We start from the raw sequence: 20,281 nt of genomic DNA, 5'->3' as shown, positions 1-20,281 counted from the left end.
CAAGGGTGGAAGGCATTTAGGTCTAACTTCATACAAGACATTAAATATATTAGAATATGAATGTATTCATCATAAAGACTCTCAGGGAACACAACATAGTTAACAGCATATATTTGCTATGTATAGCTGCAAACATGAGTTGATTTGACTGTGAAGTGACTGCCTTTAGCCATACATGCATTATCATTTTGTCTCTAGTGTACACGCCCAGGCTTTTTTTTTATTGTGAAGGGAGCTTGGCTGTACTTCCTGGTGTGTTGTGGTTGTTGTTGCTGTTTGGTGCCTTGAGGTGCATTACATGCAATATGGTGGGCATGCAGATTAGGCTAAACAGCAATAATAGCATCTTGTCATGTCTACAGCATCAACCTGTAAGCTTAGCTCTTTACATGAATTAATATGAAATCCATCCTTCCTGTAAGTCACCAATGTAATAATGTAATATTCCTTTATGGATTCACAGAACTTGGTAATGATCTCTCAGTGACATGTTGTGTGCTTTTGTGCTATATTTATCAGGATGTTATGATTTTTTTTTGATTTTTTTTTTACTGTTTATGTTGCGTAATTATTTAAAATACACATGTTTTTTTAAATGTGTATTGCTTGGTTTGTATCACATTTGACATTAGACAGTACTCATCCACGCTGGTACAACATGTAGGGGTGTGTGCCGTGGTAGGTGGTCTATTTACCTAACTCACCATTTGCTGCTAGAGATGACCTGGTGGATAATCTCAGGAGTAGATGAGAGGGGAGGAAATACTTCAATGCATGGTTATTCTCCTGTTATGTAAACTCTTATTTTCTGCCTTGCTCTCTGGTCTCTATAACTTGAGTCAGAATTGATTATAGAGTCAAGGTTTTTGGCATCCTGCTTACCTCGGCAGTATAATTATCATCCAGTTATTATTTTTCAAGGAGGCACTGCCTGCATATAGGTAGGGAGCTGTTCTGTATGGGCAAATTGAACTAGAGATCCATTATGAAAGCTCCATATAAAAGTTGTAGCAGCAGTTGTAATAATGGCAAGTGGGCATTTCCCTGGGCCTGTTGAATACCAGACAATTGAGTAGAAATTTGAATACTGGTTGAGAGACAGTACAAATGTAGTGATCTGACTCTACAGCAACACATTGTAATGAAGATTTCCTGCAGAGATATACCTTGCCTCGTTAATAATTGGTAGAAGAATCAGAGTGATCACAATCGCCGTTGCTGTTTTGCTTTCAGCCAAAACCTGTGCACAAACCTGCACCTTCACTCAGTCAAGCAGAAGTTAACTGACATCACCGATTAAAGACGGAGAGAGATCAAGGGAGAGATTTGAAGATCAGCAGGCTTAGAGCAACATTTAAGGTCACAGTAACAACCCAAATCAACACCAGGGCTCAAACTGCGTCATTGCTTTTTTAATAGTAAAAAGTCAAGCTGTGTTTAAATCTGTAACCAAATGACAAGGATGCGTCAGCAGAACTGCAGTCAGTACCTTTCCTAAGCAATACGTAGATGTGTTTGTTTGGATCCCTTTTGGGTAGCTAATGCCTCTGCCTTTAATCTTAAAGGTCAGTCTTGCTAAAGTAAATGTCCGAGTCCATATACAGACTGGTGGTCCTTTAACCTGAAGCTATTCATGTAAAATCAAATCTCTGCTTTGAACCAAGTGATGGACAGTGATAGAAAAAATTGACAGTAGAAATGTGTTGCTGCCGTATTAGTTTAGTTTTTAATTTGTCCCTCTAGGTCTTAAGTCAATCAATCGCTTACTCAATTAGATATAACAAATATTAGATCAAATACTTTTTTGATTGATTATATGTTCTGGGAATTTTACAAGCAAAAATTTGTATTATTTTGATTCTCACCACTGGTTGGACAAGTCAAGCCAATTAAAGATTTGTAAACCAAAATGATGACCATTTCATTGAAATGACAAAAAACCCCCCAATCAACTAAGAGGTAATTAAAATAAGTTGCAGCTCTACTGTGAACTACACAGGCTTATACTTCAGGGTTATTTTCATTATTGTCTTATTTCTTCACTAATGGTCGGATGATCTAATGGATGATTTTGTGTGAAGTGCATTATACAAATTCCCATGGCTCAGGTTGGGTTGTTAAATTGCCTGTTTTGTCCAACTCTTCTAAACCCAGTGTCCTCACACACTTTTTAATGACTTAAGCACTATAGTTGTTGTTGATTTTGTGTTGATTGACAGAAAGTAGCTCTATTAATTCACAGTGAATATCATGTATAACAGCAGTGTCACTTCACAATCCGATGCACTTGCACTTGTTCTTTTATAGGACCAATGTCAGCGTCAACAGGAAGTGTGAGTGCAGCTCACCATCGTGGCATTACAAGTTTAAAGCATCAACATTGTGCTCATGCACGTTTTTAAACCACAAGTAATTCAGTGTGTCAGGCGACGTGCCTGCTCTCAGCATTCAGCTGCTCTTCCCGATCTTAGAATGTGCCTCTGTGTGTTATGTAACCGAGGGCCTGCGGAGGCCGGATGTGCATAGTTTCCCTCTGCGTGTGTGACATGCGTGTGTTTGATATATGTAGTATTGTGTATTATCTGGTCTGAGTATCTCTGATTTGTGAGGCACTGCATGCAGATAACACACAGCTCCTGTAGCGTGTTATCCAGTTTTCCTGAATAGACTTTTTTCAACTCTGTTATCTGCAGCTACACTCAGTGAAAATAGTGTAACCTCAATGCTTTGCTTGGCTGGTTTGAAAATTGTCCAATGCTGAAAGATCACATCCCAGCCACATAATTATATTGAGAACTTTTCAAGGCGTGCCAGCATCCTGAAAGCCTTTTTTTGTCCCAACTCTATTGATGTTGTTCAGACTCAAAAACAATCACGCCACACAGCTTGTGCTTGTGTAACTCGGAGACTGGACAGCCCTGTCCTCACTAGTGCCAGTAATGATAGGTATAGGCTGCAACCATTTAAAACGTGTCTCACTCAGTTATATTTTTATGCAGGTTAAAATATTTAGTTAGAAGTTGAATTGCAGATTTATCGTAAATTTAAGTTTATAATTACTGTCATTGCGTTCTGTTGCAAAGGCATTTAACCTTCAACAGCTCATGTCCTTAAACTAAAACAGCTCCTCACTGAAGTGCTGAGATAGAGCACCAACCCCTGCAAATTTTCTCGGTTGCGAATGTCTCTCTGCAAGAACTCGTGTTGACTGTGCAAGCATTAATTTCATGAATGATCATGAACAGACTTTCAAGTAAAATGGGCTTCTGTTTGACGAAGCAGTGGATTCAAAAGAGTTGTTTTGAAACATGCCACTGAGACAGCGCTATCAAACGCTGGAACCTTCGCTGAACTTTCCCAGTTACAGAACCCACTGATATGATTCATATGATAGTATGTCCCCACAGCCAGCTGAGCCCACGTGTAGTGTCTGCAGGCCTTCAGTGGTTTAGCCTCATGATGAACCTTCTCGTGATGTTGACACAACGTTTAGGTCAGGGGTTTGTGAAACATACTGTTAACGTTCTCTGAAGTCCATTTGTTTTCGAGGGCAGTAGTGCAAACATAACAAAGAACATTCATTCATGTACTTGTAATGTCTTTTTTGTTGTAACTTTGTGTGGACCACTCCACTGAACTCAAACGAACATTTTTAAGCCTTCCACCACTTTGAGGATGAACAACTGGACCAGTGACAGGAAGTCAATCACTTGCAAAGTAATGACAATCAAACAGACAACAGTGCTTTGACTACAGCATTTACTCCTCATGCAGAGTGACAAACATGGCAGAGGATAGAAATTACATTATCGGAGCACAGGTCCCTAATGTCCCTTTGCTAGTAAGTCTCTGAAGGCTATCCACCACAGTGGTGGGTAAATGTTTGGAACAGAAAAGGTCATGTCAGAAAACTATGATGAAGGTTTCAAGTGCACTGTGTAAACTCGAATGGTCGCAAAGGTTTTATTTGTTGAACACTGAAGTTATACCCTAGATTTACACTGTACATTTTGGCTACTTGGCCCAGTGGATTTATTTATCTAACGGAGTTAAAAAGGTAATGTCAGACACTGCTCTGACACAAGCTAGAGGAAACACTGTTCAACTTTTTATATTTAAGAACATTTGGCTACTGATACTTTGACTTGAGTAAAATTGTATTTGTTTATTTGTTCTTTTTGTCTTTCTAGTATCTCTTGCTTACATAAAATACAAGTCAAAGCGTAATAACATGGCCATAAGTTGTGTGTCTTAAAAGAAAATAAATATATTCACGGTGGATATGACGCTGTCCATTTATGAAACTTTTGAGTCTCTCTCACACACACACACACACACACACACACACACACAGCTTTTGCCCTCTGGCTTGTCATAGAAGTTCTGTTCCTTTCATGGCTCTCGGCCTGCAATGCTTCACTGATTAAAAGGCACCCAGACTATATGAGAACTGTGTGTGTGTGTGTGTGTGTGTGTGTGTGTGTGTGTGTGTGTGTGTGTGTGTGTGTGTGTGTGTGTGTGTGTGTGTGTGTGTGTGTGTGTGTGTGTGTGTGTGTGTGTGTGTGTGTGTGTTTATTTCTGCAGCAGATGAATGTTGCCCAGGCCCGCTCTGTGTTATGTGGCCATTTGTCTGACTGTGAAAGAGCACCGAGAGCTGGCGGGACACTATCAATATACTGTGGACATTTTCACTGTGCTGTTGTGTAGAATTGAACACCACTCTGGTAATTACACAATGACTAGTGGTTTAGCTACTGACTCAGAAACAGAAGTATAGAGGGAGTGGGAGAGGCAATAACTTTCTCAAGCAGGTACAACATATGCACTAAAGTTCAGAACAAATTTTCTATATATATTTATAATATTCTGATTGAAGTCTGAATGAGAATCCCTCCCGAACCTAAAGTTGAACTGAATGCATCACTGGCTCCTTGATATTTGGCTCCACAGACTCTGCTTTGCTGTCTCTGCAGTTCCAGAGTTACTGGCATAAACTGGCATAAAGGGAACTGCGGTAGACATTAAAACTATTAGCCGATTAACTGATTATTCAATTTGAGGACTGTATTAAGAATTTGGGTTCATGTAATACATAAAATGTTGAGAATGTGAGTTTATTCACTGAAAATTATTTGGATTACTGTAAATGCAATATTATGTATTTTTTGTGTATATTTGCTATATCTAGATACACATACATTTCAGGAAATATACCAGTATGCCAAATCAGTATCATGCTATTTGATACCATATCTCTCACCCTCATATACTCACCACCCATCATAATTATTTAATTATCTGCAACTAAGACTTGAAAATGTAGCGATCTGATATTGTAATTGTGATATGAGATTGTATATCGTCCTAGTCCTAAGAAAAACCTTACCACGTAAATATTTGGTGAAATTACTAATAGTCATAAATATTGTCACCAAATCAATATCAAGGCATACATTTGATCTTGGAGATCTGGCAAAGATTTCAGAATATCAAGATTTATACCTTGTGTCACAGTTTAAACATTTTGCAATAACATTTATAGTCCATATCCCCCCCACCCTGCGGCCGACATACTACATTTGACATGAACTGATACTGTACTTGTGGTTCAGAGTAAAAACAAGCCAATATATAATGCAAGAGTGAGGTGTGTCTGGGCAGAGTAACATAACCTTAAAATAGCATTCCACAGGAAGAGCTCAGCAAACAACATATTGGCATTACACATATTAAAGGCAGAAAATAAGTCAGGTTTTTAATACCTGCCTGAGATCATCTGAGGTGCCTGTGATCAGAAATGGTGCCCTTGAAAAAGCCCTTGAAAAAGTAATTTAACCAATAATATCTGTTGTGGTGTATTGCGAAGCTTCCAGTTGTCGAAATACTGAGAAAGAGCTCCAAACTTTACATATTTTCTCTGTTGGTAATTAGCATGTGGTAGTAGCATTTCCACTTAACTGACTCTCAAAGGGATCGAGGTTGTGAAATGTGCTGCGGCGTCCTACACTAAAAGCACTGTGGGGTTGTGAAGCGATCTGGCTGAAACCATCTGCATCTCCATGTTGGTTGGATCTCAGTGTTTGTGGCAGCATGGGTAGCGGAGAGAGGAGCAAGATGAAAGAAGGGAGGACGATGATTACAGAGGCTGAATTGGGCAAAGGAAAGACGTATTGCACTGCAGTGAGCACAGTGGATGGAAGAAAAGCAGAGAGAGTAGGGGAACGAGGATTTAGTGAAGCTGAAGGGGGATGGGAGAGAAAGGGGAAAAGCGTTAGGGATCAAAAGAAGGCTGGAAAGAGAGTGAGAGGTGCTTGGAAATGGACCAGAGAAAGAGGAGAAGAGTGAGAAGGACAGAGTCAGCACAGACAGAGAGAGAGAGAGAGAGAGATGTGATGGCTGCAAGAAGAGAAGTGCAGCTCTGGAAACAAGACGTTTTCCTCATGATGTTTTGTATTAACAGAGCTTGTGTATTCGTGTTACGTAAGCCTAGACGTGCAGCAGTGTAACGTTGTACTCTAATTAGCTCTACTCCAATAAGATACGAGGTTGAGGTTGCTCTGCGGACTTCAGCAATGGAGAAAAGGTACAACACATGCACATCTATAACACTAAATTAAGTTGAATTGGACTGATTAAGTGGACCACAGATAATGAATCCCTTGTTCCTGCTTCTCAAACATGAGGGTGAATATCTTTTCGTTTGAGACATTTCAATGTGTCTCTTTTGACTATGGGAAATGATAATGAATTGTTACAGCCAAAATGCTAAACAATACCAGATACATAAGAAGCCGTTTTCAGTGATATGTTGACACATCACTATATGAAAGGTCCAATTTGTAAGAGAGTTGATGAGAAGATGGCTGAGGATCTGACCTACAATCAGTATTCGACGAGCTGGGAATAAGACCCTAACCCTAAACTGAATGAAAATCAACTTTACTACAAATTGGACCCTTTAAAAGCACAGGTGTGAATAATGTAATGAGTAATGGCTGAGTTCTGTTTAGCTGTCCATGCTGGCTCGCAGTCGTGCTGCCATGGCTTAATGGGATACTTGAATAAATTGGAGCCTTCATTAATGTTATTGGTTACACCTGTGAACAGAAAAGCCATCAATTGCAATTTTTGATCATTGATAATTTATCAACATATAAATTCAAACATTTTCTGGTTCTTGAAATGATATTCACCCTGTTGCACGGTTTATAGAAATACATAATATCTATCATCATTTCTTCAGCTCCTTTTTTGCAGCAGAATCTAAAAGCTATTATCGTTGAATAATTATTTGGGAAAATTCAGCTAATCTGCAGTAAATTTCTGTATTTGCATTCTAAGCAATCAGCTAGTACCTGCCACATCCCCGCTACTGTGGCTGGATGTGAGCTAACACTAATACCTGTTGGCGGTGGCAGCATGCTGGTTCACTGTTACGCAAGCGTCTTTAAGCTCCTCAAGTTCAGGTGGAGGAACAGGCAAGGAGGGGAAACTGTCATTAAGCTGTCACAGGGATCAAGGTCATGTGTTCACCTTTAGCTTGCTGAAAGCACTCAGGTAGCGCAGGGGATTGACTTGTGTATTAACTGTTTGTGCTCAGAGGTTAAAGTTAAGCATTGTGACATTGATTTATGTAGCCAGTAACTGATTTATAGCGGGAATTAAGGTACGATTAAGAGTCATGGGGTAAATTGAAATCATCTTTATCATTCATGTGTTACTCTTCAAAAAATACATCCCATTTCATTTCACTTCTGTCATTCCTGTTAGATTAATCTTTGGCTTCACTGAAGAGAATAACCACCTTGCCTAGAAGAAGAATGCTCTTATTTCGTTTTTTCCCGAGAGTTCACCTCCCACCAAAGCAAACCCTGAATTTCATGATGTGAAATGCACCATGAAGGTCAGTGGAGGATGGCGATCGATGGTGTAATTCCACTAATGACTCACTGTCAGTGTAGTAACTTACTGATGATTTACTGGACTAGCTTCAGCAATGCTTCCTAGCTGACCGAGACTTTTGACCTGTGAAGGAGGCAAAGGCATGGGAGCATTTTCCTAAACGGATCAATAAGGCTTCACTTTTTGCTGTATCAACGAATAAGTCAGCATTGGTTCACACCAGCGTAGTCACAGGGCCACCCGAGTTGTTTTTTTTTTTAAAGCTTCAAGGCTCTCAAACAACGAACAGTTGGGAGAAAAAAGGGATATGGCAAAGATGAACTGAATATTAGAGTCAAAAGGGCAGTAGATTAAATTTCTGGTGACTCTTTTAGTGTGGTGTTTTTTATTGTCTCAGAGCATGAAGGAAGCTGAAGGCAAAGGTGGAATTACTGCAAAGTTGTCCGTTAATTTTTCCCTCATTAACATTTTTGTTTTACAGCCCCACTATGGCTGTGAGCTAATGGCAGCACAGAAAATCAATATTGTGTTGTTGTAAGTATCTATAACAGCTATAACAAGGAAATATGCCAGAAAAGATTGACTGAATTTTGAATGCCTTTAAAGGGGCACTATGAAGTTTTAGAGAAGACACTCAAACTCTGAATATTAATATTTACAATATTAATGAAGTAATAATACAAACTCAGAAACATACATTTTCGGTTTATGTTTCTCAGAGGAAAATAAGGTCCTCAGGACACAGTTTGAAGCTAGAAAGGTGGCAGGGTCCGCCACATCTAAACAAAGTAAAACTCTGGAATTGTGTTGTCTTTTAAGGTCAGTTTGTTAATTTAGTTTGACTGTGTTGTACGCCTAAATAATAAACATCATTTATCTTCTGATTTAAATGTATTTCCCAAAACTACACAGTGCAGCTTTAAATTGCATATTTTAAACCCACAGTTTGGCTTAATTGACAATCTTTCCATCACTTGTCCGGTGTCAGTGCAAAATTTCCGTTATTTCAGTATAGCATGACATTGGGTCATTTCCTGGTTGTTTTCTCTTTTTCTCTCTTGCTTATCTGTCCATATTTTTTTACATGCTGTATCTTCCTGGTTAGACAATAACTGCTTAACAAATTGTGATTTGTTGAGATGTAGGCAGTGATGTGAGACAAATCCAAAGTCCCAAGAGACGTTCAAGGTTGTCAGGGTTAGTTCCTCCTTTTTAGCTCTCCCACACTTTTTTGTCAGGCTTTATTTGACACTGCTGCGAGATGGTGAATGTGTGCAACAAACAAAAGCTCTTTTCATTCAGTCAGCAGTGCACACACACACACACACAAACACACACACAAAGCACTGAGCCTGTAACTCAACAACTAGACAGCTACAGACAGTACCACTGGTGCAGGAGTCGAGAGAGAAGCAGAGACTGTCTGAACAGAGGATCAGGGCAAAATGAGTTCACAGTGACAGTGCTGTAGAGTCACAATCAGTGAAAGCAGGGTGGGTAACCAAAACCAACATTTAAGCAGGTAACCAAGTCAAGTCAAACTATTTACACAGACTATAAGATATCTCATGAAAATCAAACATCTGACAGATGACAGAATACATGAGGTAATTTATGCCCCACTGAGTTACTGTGATGCAAACAGTTAAGAAATATTGCATCAAAATTAGACCTAACAATCATGTAAAATAAATTCAAGTAATGCTGTATTATTACATAGAATGTTAGTGTTTGATTAATTTATTTTTAAACATTTGTAGCTCAAATGTTGTTGTGCTTAAAGTTATGATTAATGTTGAAGGACTCTTCAAAATTCTCCAAAACTGAATGTAAGTTGTGATGGTCTAAGTCTTATTTAGTAAAAAAAAACAAAACTCATCAACCATCCACGAGCAAATCATGTTGATTTTCTGCTACCGGTCAATGAAAATTTGACTCAGCTGTTCTGCCTTCTTCCCTATTGTGTTACACAAATAGTCATAAGATTACAATAAACGCTCAGTGTGGACTACATCCATCATCGTAATTGCCATCTCTTTTGGCTGCATCATCTGCTTCTTCCTGGCGAGGGTGCACCTTCCCTCGGATGCCCCCCTCCCGGGCTCAGACTTATTCCTGGAAGTACAGCCCAGATGATATAAGAGGGAGGATATCCTTTGTTACTACCTTGCTTTCCTTTTCCTTGTGTGTGTGTGTGTGTTTGTGTGTGTTCCATAAATAGGTCAATTTCCCACCCTACTCTAAAATGATGACATATGGGTTTACCAAGGAACTCAGTTAAGGACGTGTTGTGGAGAAAAATCAAAGCTAATTGGCTCCTATGAGAACCCTCAGTGAATCCCTAGTTAGATTATTGTCATGGAAAGAACACTCTGGTGGTATTTATCCATCTTATCCCTTTTTCTTCTCTCCGACTCTCTTCTGTTGGAATGGAAAGCAGAAGACAAGGCCGATGTGAAGCTGAACAAGACCAAAGTAGGAGCCAGGGTTAGGATATTTCCTGCTGCTTGTATCAGTTTTTAAGCTTTTACATTTTGCAATCAGGCAAATTTCAAAAAGGAGACATCCTACAATTCCAAGCCAAAAAGGCTGAACCTGAAGTAAATCACCAAGTTTTACTTTATTCCCCACTCGTGAGAGGATGAGAACACGACCTTTGAATGATACTTAGAGGTCTGTCAAAGCAGCCAACTGTTTCTTTAAGCTTAAAGGCTTCAGTGTTTTCTAAAATGCTGCTGATCCTTGTTGGTTCACCCAAACCACTGAGTAATATGTGGTTTGCTTTGTGATTTATAACTTTCCATGTTGAAATATTTTGTTCTAGTGATTATCAGGGATTCTCTTAAAGCAGTAGTCATTGCTTGTTGCTCACTTTAAGGCAGTGGGACAAGCTATAAAAAAGCTAAAAAAAACTGTTTGCAAACAGGTAATATATCCAGCCAACACGGGTGCACCAATAACCTTTATTTGTGTTTGAGGCCACCTCTTGTCTGGTCTTCATGTTTTTTTCTTGGGTATGTGACTCTTAATCTGCTGTGGCTCTAAGTTCACCAGTTAGGACACCAGTGAGGACAGGTTTTTATTTATTAAAGTGTTTTTCTGTCTACATCAATAAATGTTGCGCATCGAGAACATTGTATGGGAGGGAAAGACAGACCAGACGTTTCAGCCTAACAACATTTCTGTACATGTGTCTCATTTCCCTCTTGCTGTTCTCACCACACCGGTTTCCATGGTTACTTAAATTTGTTTTTGACGCATTCATCATTTTTCCTCCTTGGATTCTTCTTGTAGTTGTTTTCTCTCTGTCACGCAGCATGCCTCCCTCTGACTGGCTGGTGCTGTAACTAGGGTTTCTGATGTTGCGTGGGAAATGAAATTTGATTGGCCCGGCTCAGCTTCTTTGTTCTTGTTAACCCGTCATCCGATCTGATCTGCTGTAATCTGGTAATAACACAGATCTGAGTGGTGGTGTTGTTGGCTTAAAGGGAGGAGGACATTTTCTGAACCTTAGAAGTCTGACCTACTAAAATGCACTCAGTTGACTGCTGCTGAGGAGCTGAACAATACAATTTTGAAATGTCAGCACATTCAGTTAAATGTAAAAGAATTTGTTTTGGTGGCACTGATGCAGCCCAAGAATTGCACTTGTCTCTTGTCTTTGTTTTATGTTCAGATGATTATTGGATAAATTCCTGCCAGTTTGTGTGCATGTTTAGTATGACATCCTTTGAGTTGTGTTCTAGGAAGATGGATGGTGCCTCAGGCTCTGGTGGAGCATAATAGCAGCGAACATAATGGCAGAGTCGACTCAATGGTCCCATTCACGAGTTTCTCTGTTTCAATCTTATGTGTGGACTTGAATACTTGAATAGCTCGGTAGCCCATATGCATCTGTCCACTGTGCCACCGGTGTAAGGGACAGCAGCACTCATTGCTTTACAGCGGCATAATGCTTTATGCATTAGAATGTTTCCTGTAGGAAAGTGATACATTCAAGAGTTTATCTTTTTTTGCTCAAATTTGCCCTTACCTAACTTTTAGGAATGCTTAATGACATAATGCAAATCATTACAACATCATCGCAGCCCAAAAAAGGTTTCTGAGTGATGTGACAAATGTGGTCACCATGCTGAATATGGATCATAAAATCTTGTCATACCTAGATTAAAGGTGAAATAAGTAAGACTTATGATTGAAAACATTCATTTTTGAACTAAGCTTATCAACAAAATATGATGTTAAAGAGATATTCACTGAAGTTAGCATGCTAACCAGCGAGCCCCTGATCTAAAAAACCTCCAGCGGTCAAAAGCTCTGTGTACCAGGTAGTATATACTGCTGACCAAGGGATGTCTTTGATTTAAGCAGCCTTTTTGCAGAACCCTGGAAGATTATATGTGAATGCTGCTTTGTACTGACAGAGAATGGATGCAGCATCTTTCTCTGCGTGTATGTGTGTGTGCTTGTGTAGTCCAACTTGCTGTGTTTCCTGTAGGGCTGTCAAAATTGCTCCAAAATGACATTTGAATATTCACTGTAAAAAAAACAAATAGGTTTGAACCATTCGAATATCTATATTTGCGCTTTATGTCAATAACAGGAAGACAAATTAGTACAACGAGACATAACTACTTATATAGGTATTTTCGGGATACGGTACCTTGGTTCCAATTCTAGACAAACTCTCTGAAGCCCGTGCCGTCAACGATATTGATTGGCCTCATGTCCTTGCATATGAGCGAAGCAAGTTTCTTTGTGCACGCCTCTTGTCATGCTGCAGACAAAGAGCTTGTGGCGGGTGATGACAATATGAGTCGAGATGTGGCTGTCTAGTTGGAGTTCCAGACATCATGGCATGCTCATTTCGGTGCACATTTTCATGATGTGCCCTCATGTAGCTGGTGGTGGAATGGTAAGCTAACTGTCGCTTACACAGCTTACATTCAACTGTATCTCAAGGCTCAGCATTTTTGCCATCTACTGACCAAAATCCGAAGTATTTCCAAACAGGGCTTTTTGGGTTGCTTGGAGTCCAAACCACTCTCTCTGCTGCCGAGTTGGGCTCTGAACTGTCTGCCATTTCGTTTTTCTCTCTGCCATCTGCATCTGCCACAGTCGCGTTTGTCACGTCACACTTTCAGCAGTGAGTGACGCTGTGCGACTCCTGTAACCTGTCCCTGACCTGTCATGCTGTGCACCCACTCAGAAAGCAGCTGCTGATGTGTTTTTTTCCACAGTCGAATAGTAATTTTCACGATCGAATCTCCATTTTTTTTGTAAATATTCAAACATATATTTGAATTTAGAATATTCGTTGACAGTCCTAGTTTCCTCACACATCGATTTTGTCTGCAGCTGTCCTGCTTACCAGGCTCTCTACCTGCAAATAGAGCGCAAACAGTTTGATTCTCTGTGGACAACACACACATACAATAACCTCAAAAGATGAAAGAAACTGCAGGCAGTATTGTTACTAGTCCATGTTAACACCAGTTCTCTGGTCTGGACACACGTTACACACGGTAGCCTTCCTGACCCTGCAGCTAATCTCTTAAACCAATTTCAGTTTCCCTTGTCTGCTATTAACATCACCGCCACTCATTATTTGAACCACTGAGCTGATTTTGTTAATGTCACTTTCCTCTGACTGGAGCCATCAGACTTCCGATACAGTTTAAGTAATCTTGGTAGGGTTAGGGTTCCAGATTTGAATAGCAAAGGTAGTGCGTAAGTGCCTCAAACCTGCATTCTTTATCATGAATTGTAGGGTGCGACTCCACTGGTTTCAAAAAGATTTTATAGTAGTTTATGTTCAGGTTCATGAGAAAATGACCCCAATTCTTACTTGATCTATCACCTCAGTAAACTGTTTCCTAATGAGTTCATGGTCTCAGAGACTAGTTTCAAGTCTCTTTCAATACAGCATGATGTTCCTTTTGTAAATTATGGTTCTAATTAGAGTAAAACAGACGATAAAGCAGGGAAGGCTTTAAGGGGTCCCTGCTTTGTGGTTTACAAGTTCCTACCAGTCTCACCCAGATCCAATCATCATATCCCTCCTAGCTCCACCCTCTCATCCAAATATGATCTCTTCTGCCTCCATAAAACCATGATGGTGCTGAGCATAATGCCAAACTCAAGGCTTCAAAACATGAGTCCACCAACCACTGGGTGACGTCATGGGGGTTTACACAAAAATCAGCAGTAGATAAGATAAGAAAAGTCTATTCAGAGAGCGAAAATTCTGCAGATTAACTTAAACAAGCTCAAGACAGGTGACTCAGCTGTTGTGACAAATGAGATGGAAGATAATGGTTGCCTTCCCTCAATAATTTATCATGTCAGGATACTGAAAACAGTCAATATCTGTCAAAGGTCATGCGTGTTGTTCATTTATGCTTGCAGCAGGAGGTCGTGCACAGCCAGCTCCTCAGTTCAGAGCTAAAAAGGTTGAGCTCCTCTTCATTGTAGGTGAGGCTGAAGCCTCTCTGACAGCCAGTACCATTCAAGTCCTGCATTTAAAAAGGTCATTTGTCAAGAGTGGCATCTCAGTTATTACCCTGCTCCTAAGTAAACCCATCTCATGGCACTAACATTTCGCTTTAGTCCTGCAGTCTGCAGCCTCAGCTGGCCTTTCTCTTCTCTTTATTTAGCAATAAAGATAATGCAGCAGTGCTCACTGTGCACCGGCTTGTAACGGAGCACCTGAAGGTCTCATCATCTTTTGCCTATTATAGCTAATCGATATTTTTTCTATTGTACTGTAATGTCACTTGGCACTTTCTCTAATTTCCTGCTCATTTTTTAGTCCCTAGAACTGATTTTCAACTTTCTTTATTCTTCAGATCTTCTGCCATCTTTCTTTCTCTCGTCATAATCACACTTGAAAGAAATGTTTAAGAACCAAAACTTCATTTCAAACTTGTTTTTAATCAACCTCCTGTATCTAGGATTATGTTTCACTAAGCAGGTTTAATAGAGGGATTACTCCAAGCTTTAGTTAGCACTGAACTGGTCCAGGTCATGATCCGGTGAGCAGACTTCATTCCTAATGCAGCTCATATTGTACAATAGAATACTTCACTGAAGAAAATTAAAGATATTACACATGACTTACACAAAGCACAATTTGATTAACCTGAGTCTGGCAGGATGGCCAGCAGACACTGAGGCTGCCCAGTAACCTTGGCAACAGATATATCCATGCGTCTAAAAACAGTGGATGGCGATAGGTGGTTCATGCAGTATGAGTATGTTGTTAAGTTATTTCCACATTAATTTTAGACAATAGTAAGCCTCTGACAGTTAAACTCTGTTTAAAACTTTGTGTAAAAAAAGTTGACTCGATCACTTGAGGTTACTTTTTAAGATTATATGCAACTTCCACAGGAGCCAAAAAAAGGCTTTATGCAACTTTTGTCACACAAGCAGTAGCACACCTCAAGACCTGTAGACAGCACACTTAAATGTGGAAAAACTGGTGGAGGTACCCTTTTAAACACAAGGAACGCAAGATGTAAATAACTCCTCTGACATAAGATAGAAGCTATTATATTCAATATGATATAGTGATTATCTGCAACCGCATATACTGTCAGACTGTCGCAGGGGGCACGAAGTGTCCCATAATTTTAAATCATCTATTTAAATAGTCTAAAGATCAACTGAACTATTGTATTAACCCAACAAAGTGTGAATCTTAAAGCAGAGAGAGGTTTTTTATATGTAAAGAGACAGATGCTGCACCCTGTGTGTATCAGTATGTTCATGTCATTTAGGGTGTAATATGTGAAACAGGATGAGATCATAGCCCTGTTTAAGAGTCAGCTGCTTGGTGTGTGTGTCTGTGTGTGTGGATGTCACTATTTCCATTTCATGGTGCTGACTCACCCTGCTTGGTGTACAGACCAGACTAGAAGAATGTAGTTCTGCATTGTTACCAGAGCTGATTTAGATACGCTTATTTTATGGTGCACTTGGTTCACAAATACGACTTATTCAAAGGAGGAATGGAAATGAAGAGTTTGTGGAGTATTTAAATCCTGTATCCTGTCAAAGTGGCACTAAAGAGAAACTTTAATCCTAATGGGTGAAAAACTCATGGTGATGTCATTAGGGTGATCTCAACTCTACAACTCTACAATTCGTTTTTTAAGTGCAATACTAAGTTACCGGATTACCATTTACAGTTATAACTTGTTGAGCATTTCACTGAATGCTCTCTACATTCTCCACTCAACTAGGCTCATTTAGGAGTCCATATTTTTGCAGGTCCTTGAAGATATTGTGTGGGTGACCTCGACATTAATATCTGATGTCAAAAGATGTAAAACACATGCAAAAAAGATGACACCTACAAAAGTTGTCAGTAAAAACAGTAAAAAAAAAAGGAATATAAAACAAACAGATCAAAACTCTTGCCATTTTTTTTTCTAAAATAATAATCTCGCTCCATGTACCCTGCATTTAGAATTTGTGGGTGTGCACGCTGTGGTGCCTCTATATGTCTGCTTCTATAACGCTTTCCTCTGTCTGTTCAAATTTTCCAGATGTACCACTCTGACCATGGTGTTGACTTCCCCGACCTCTCCTTCCAAATCCCCGGCAGCCCTGCAGAGCTAGGCCCTGCAAATAGAGTGTGAACACAACCCTCAACACAACACACATCTACCTTCCCCTCCACCCACACAGGGCTTTCTTCTGCTCCAGTCCTACCCTCTTTCCTTCTGGAACATGGACAGCCCTCCCAAGCTGTCAGGGGAAACTCTGATCGTGCATCATATCCCCCTGGTGCACTGCCAGGTGTCAGGTGGGCGGCAGGGTGGCTGTGGAGGCTCTCTGAAGAAGAGCAACCCATTTAGCCCACCAGAGAACCTGGGCTTGAGCCGCACCACTTCCCTTCCCGAGAGAGATGTCCTTCAGAGAGAAGCCCTACTCTATAGCAGCCTGATCCAGAACTCCGGTGGCTCCTGGTCCTCCAACAATGGAGGAAAAGAGAGGAAGGGGGGCGGGAGAGGAGGCAGCACAGCAAGTGATGATTCATCATTTACCTCAAGCAATTCAGAGGACCAGCTGATTACAGCTCACACGTTACCCAGAACGAAACAGAGGAACAGGAATCCATTGCGTCATAATCCATTCCTGCTGAATACTGAAGATGACGAGGAGGAGGAAGAAGATGATGGGGACAACCTCAGTGGTTACCTTGAAGACTCTTCTTTTCACCTCCACAGTGACACTAACTCTGGCCTCGATGATGGGATGACTTCTTTCCACCTACACGACCTTGGCTTTGCTTCTGAGCCCTTTCTTTTGCACAGCTCGGTGGGTGGAAGGAGTCGTGAGTCCTTGAGGGGTCTAGCCTCAGATCTGTCCAGCCACCTGGAGGACCTGGACATTCTAGGACTGGAGAGCCAGCGGCGCCATGGCAGCAGCGGTTCCAACATGTCTATGGATTGTGGAGAGCACGACTGGGGCGATGATGACGAAGAAGATGAAGACCATCCTATGAGGTGTGGGCGAAGCAGCAAGACAGGTTCATACTCCTCCAGCTCCTCCACACATCACTGTTCCTGCTGTGTACTCTCCCAGAACTACCCTCAGCACTTCCCTGAAGCCTTCTCTGAGCCTTTCTCAGAGTGCCAGCAAGGCTACGGAAGTGACTCCTCTTGCAACAGCTCGGATGGTGTCCTTGTAAACTTCAGCGCCATTTACAACAAGATGAACAACGGCGGCCCGGAGAAGCCACCAGTCTCTGGGCACACCAATCTCAACAGCTCCACTGACCACTCCTGCACCTCGTCTGTTTCTGATCCATCAGGAAACAGACGAGACTCAACCAAAGGGGCTTTCTATTTGGACCTTCACACCTCCCCAACTGAACCTCCCTCATTACAGCAACAGCCGTCCTGCCTAGGCAGTACCTTCCCACTCATCCGTGAACCGAACCTTTCAACGTCCTCCACATGCTCCTGCGCCTTGGAGCACCAGGGGGCTCTTGACCTCGATGCCAATTGCAACTCCTACCACCCTCCACATTCCGGGTCGTCGGGAGACCTTTCATCCTGTCTGCAGAGTCAGGCTCGGCTGGTCGTCGCCACTCAGAACTACTACAAGCTGGTCACCTGTGACCTCTCGTCCCAGTCGTCCCCGAGTCCCGCAGGCTCCTCAGTCAACAGCTGCTCCGATGAGCACAGCAAAGGCAGCCCCACCCCGACCCAGCCCAGTGAGTACTACCTGTTCAGGCAGCGAGCTGATGAGGGAGGTGTGGAGGAGGAAGACGAAGGTGGCGAGTCATCAAGGGTAAGTGACCAATCAGAGAGAAACAGTTCATGAGCAAAATACTTGATAAAGTATTGCAGTGTGATATTTAGACTTTCAACCAGGTGATTAGGCTGATCAGATACTACTGCTTTGAATTTAAATGTTTTATTTTTAAGGAGTTTTGAAGTTTTTAAATAAAATTACCTCTTTGGTATCTGCACCAAACCTCAGATATAATGGTGGCAACAAAACATTTCAAACAGCGCTACACCTTCAAACATACATGACATCAGTTTAATAATGTTAATTTGACACATCACAACAAAGTAGTCACACTTTCAAGACAAATACTTAAGTAACAATTTGCTTGGAAACTTGCTGCGACTTCCTTGTTTCATCGGTTATCGTCTTCCTTAGTCTCGAAGTGTAACATAATCTGTACTTCCTGCTCAGCCATTATTTTACTCTGTACTTTGGATTAAATTTCTTTTGTGTTGGCTCGATAGCTGTTTGTTTGCACGTGATGTGAATGAACACAGGAACTCACACAGGAGGAACTTGTGCCGCTTTTGATGTCAGATGACAAAACATAGAGCCGAAGGGTCCTTAGAAATAAGAAGATTACTCCGTCAAAGAATTCACATGATTAAATAATCCAAGCAAATGACAAATTACTTGTATTTTTCTCCTGTTCTTCTGCATCATAAAAAAATGCAGCTTGCTGCACATGATACACATAATTAATGAAGTTTAAGCAGCACATGTAGTAGCACATTTACTTCAACAAGTCACTATTACTTTAGTGATAAGGAATACGGTTCAAATAGGTAAAATAAGCAAAATGTTGGATATCAAAACAGCAAGTAGAGATAAATGTGAAGGGATTAATGCATAAACAACATAAGGCTTAAATAGCAACTAAACTAAACGTCCTGTGACAATGACCGTAACCAACGACTTTAAATAGCTGTGACACTGGTATTAGTCTGGCACTGGCTCATTTTAGATCACAGCCACTGTCTAGGGTTATCTGATATCATGTCTGGGGATTATTTTAGCAGATATGTAGAGCTAGAGGCTACTACTGTCACTCAGTAACAGTGCCACTGTGTCAACTCAAATCTGGCTTGAAGGCAGATTTGGTCTTTGGTTTGCTTTGGTTTTATTGTTATAAATAATGATTTATAAAGTGTTTTATCTGATCTATTAATTAGATTTTACTCTTGTGTTCTTTCTTAATTTCTCTCTTTCAGCGAGATGATGATGATGATGAAGATGAAGATGAGGAGGAGGAGGAGGAGGAGGAGGAGGAGGAGAAAAAGAAGAGTCAGCAAACAGCTGGTGGGGCTGAAGCTGCTCCTGATGTTATTGAAGGCCAGGTGTACGTTAACATCTCCCCTCCTGTAGTTGGCCGGGCTGTTATCGGAGGTGGAGCCTCTGCAGGAAGCCGTCCCCGATCTCGCAGCTACGACCGCAACCTGGACAAGTCTCCGTCTCCCCGCCTTGGATCTCTGGAGCGTATGTTGAGCTGCCCCGTCCGGCTCAGCGACGGCGCCGCCCCGACCCCACCTCCTCCTCCACGAGTCACCTCCTTTGCAGAGATTGCAAGAAGCAAGCGGAGAAACGGAGGGTCGCCATCAATGAAAGCAGCTGCAGACCCTTTCTCCTCCACTTACTCTACCCACTCCCACTCCTCGGTGGATTTCTCTCCGATCCTGGAGCAGCGTGTGGAGGTTGAGAGTCACAGCCTGTCACCTGTACCCTTCACCAGATGTTACAGTCAAGGCAGCATTGAGCGACACCTGGAGGGGGCCAGGGAGACAAGAGCCAAGGCTGAAGGTATATCACCTCTGACTTTATCTTGTTTATTCATTGCTTGATTTAACGACAGAAGAGTACTGTTAACATTGCTATTAATGCACCAGAGTGAATCAAGAAGCTTTTTATATTTACCCTGTATACCAGATGTTACCAGTGTAAATATAGGATGCTTCAAAAGCTTAAAGCGTACAATTTCTTGTCCACATGTGGGCAGAATAAGCTGTCAGACACACAACCCTGATATATTTATAGCTTTAGACAGTTGTTACAGTTAAGGTATTAGTATATAATT

At 41.1% G+C, this 20,281-nt stretch overlaps 1 protein-coding gene across 4 annotated transcripts in view; it reads left to right on the top strand.

Moving 5' to 3' along the window:
* Positions 1-20,281, top strand: part of rusc2 (RUN and SH3 domain containing 2) — a 37,940-nt gene that overhangs the window by 1,345 nt on the left and 16,314 nt on the right. For all 4 annotated transcript variants that reach the window (XM_037098129.1, XM_037098130.1, XM_037098132.1 and 1 more), the window contains exons 2-3: positions 16,455-18,207; positions 19,422-20,007. In XM_037098129.1, coding sequence (XP_036954024.1) covers positions 16,639-18,207; positions 19,422-20,007 — 2,155 coding nt within the window. In that variant the 5' untranslated portion in view covers positions 16,455-16,638. The remainder of the gene's footprint in view (positions 1-16,454; positions 18,208-19,421; positions 20,008-20,281) is intronic.

This window comes from Acanthopagrus latus, chromosome 5, assembly GCF_904848185.1.
Source record: "Acanthopagrus latus isolate v.2019 chromosome 5, fAcaLat1.1, whole genome shotgun sequence".
Lineage (NCBI taxonomy): Eukaryota > Metazoa > Chordata > Actinopteri > Spariformes > Sparidae > Acanthopagrus > Acanthopagrus latus.
This window is presented reverse-complemented; position numbering and strand designations above follow the sequence as displayed.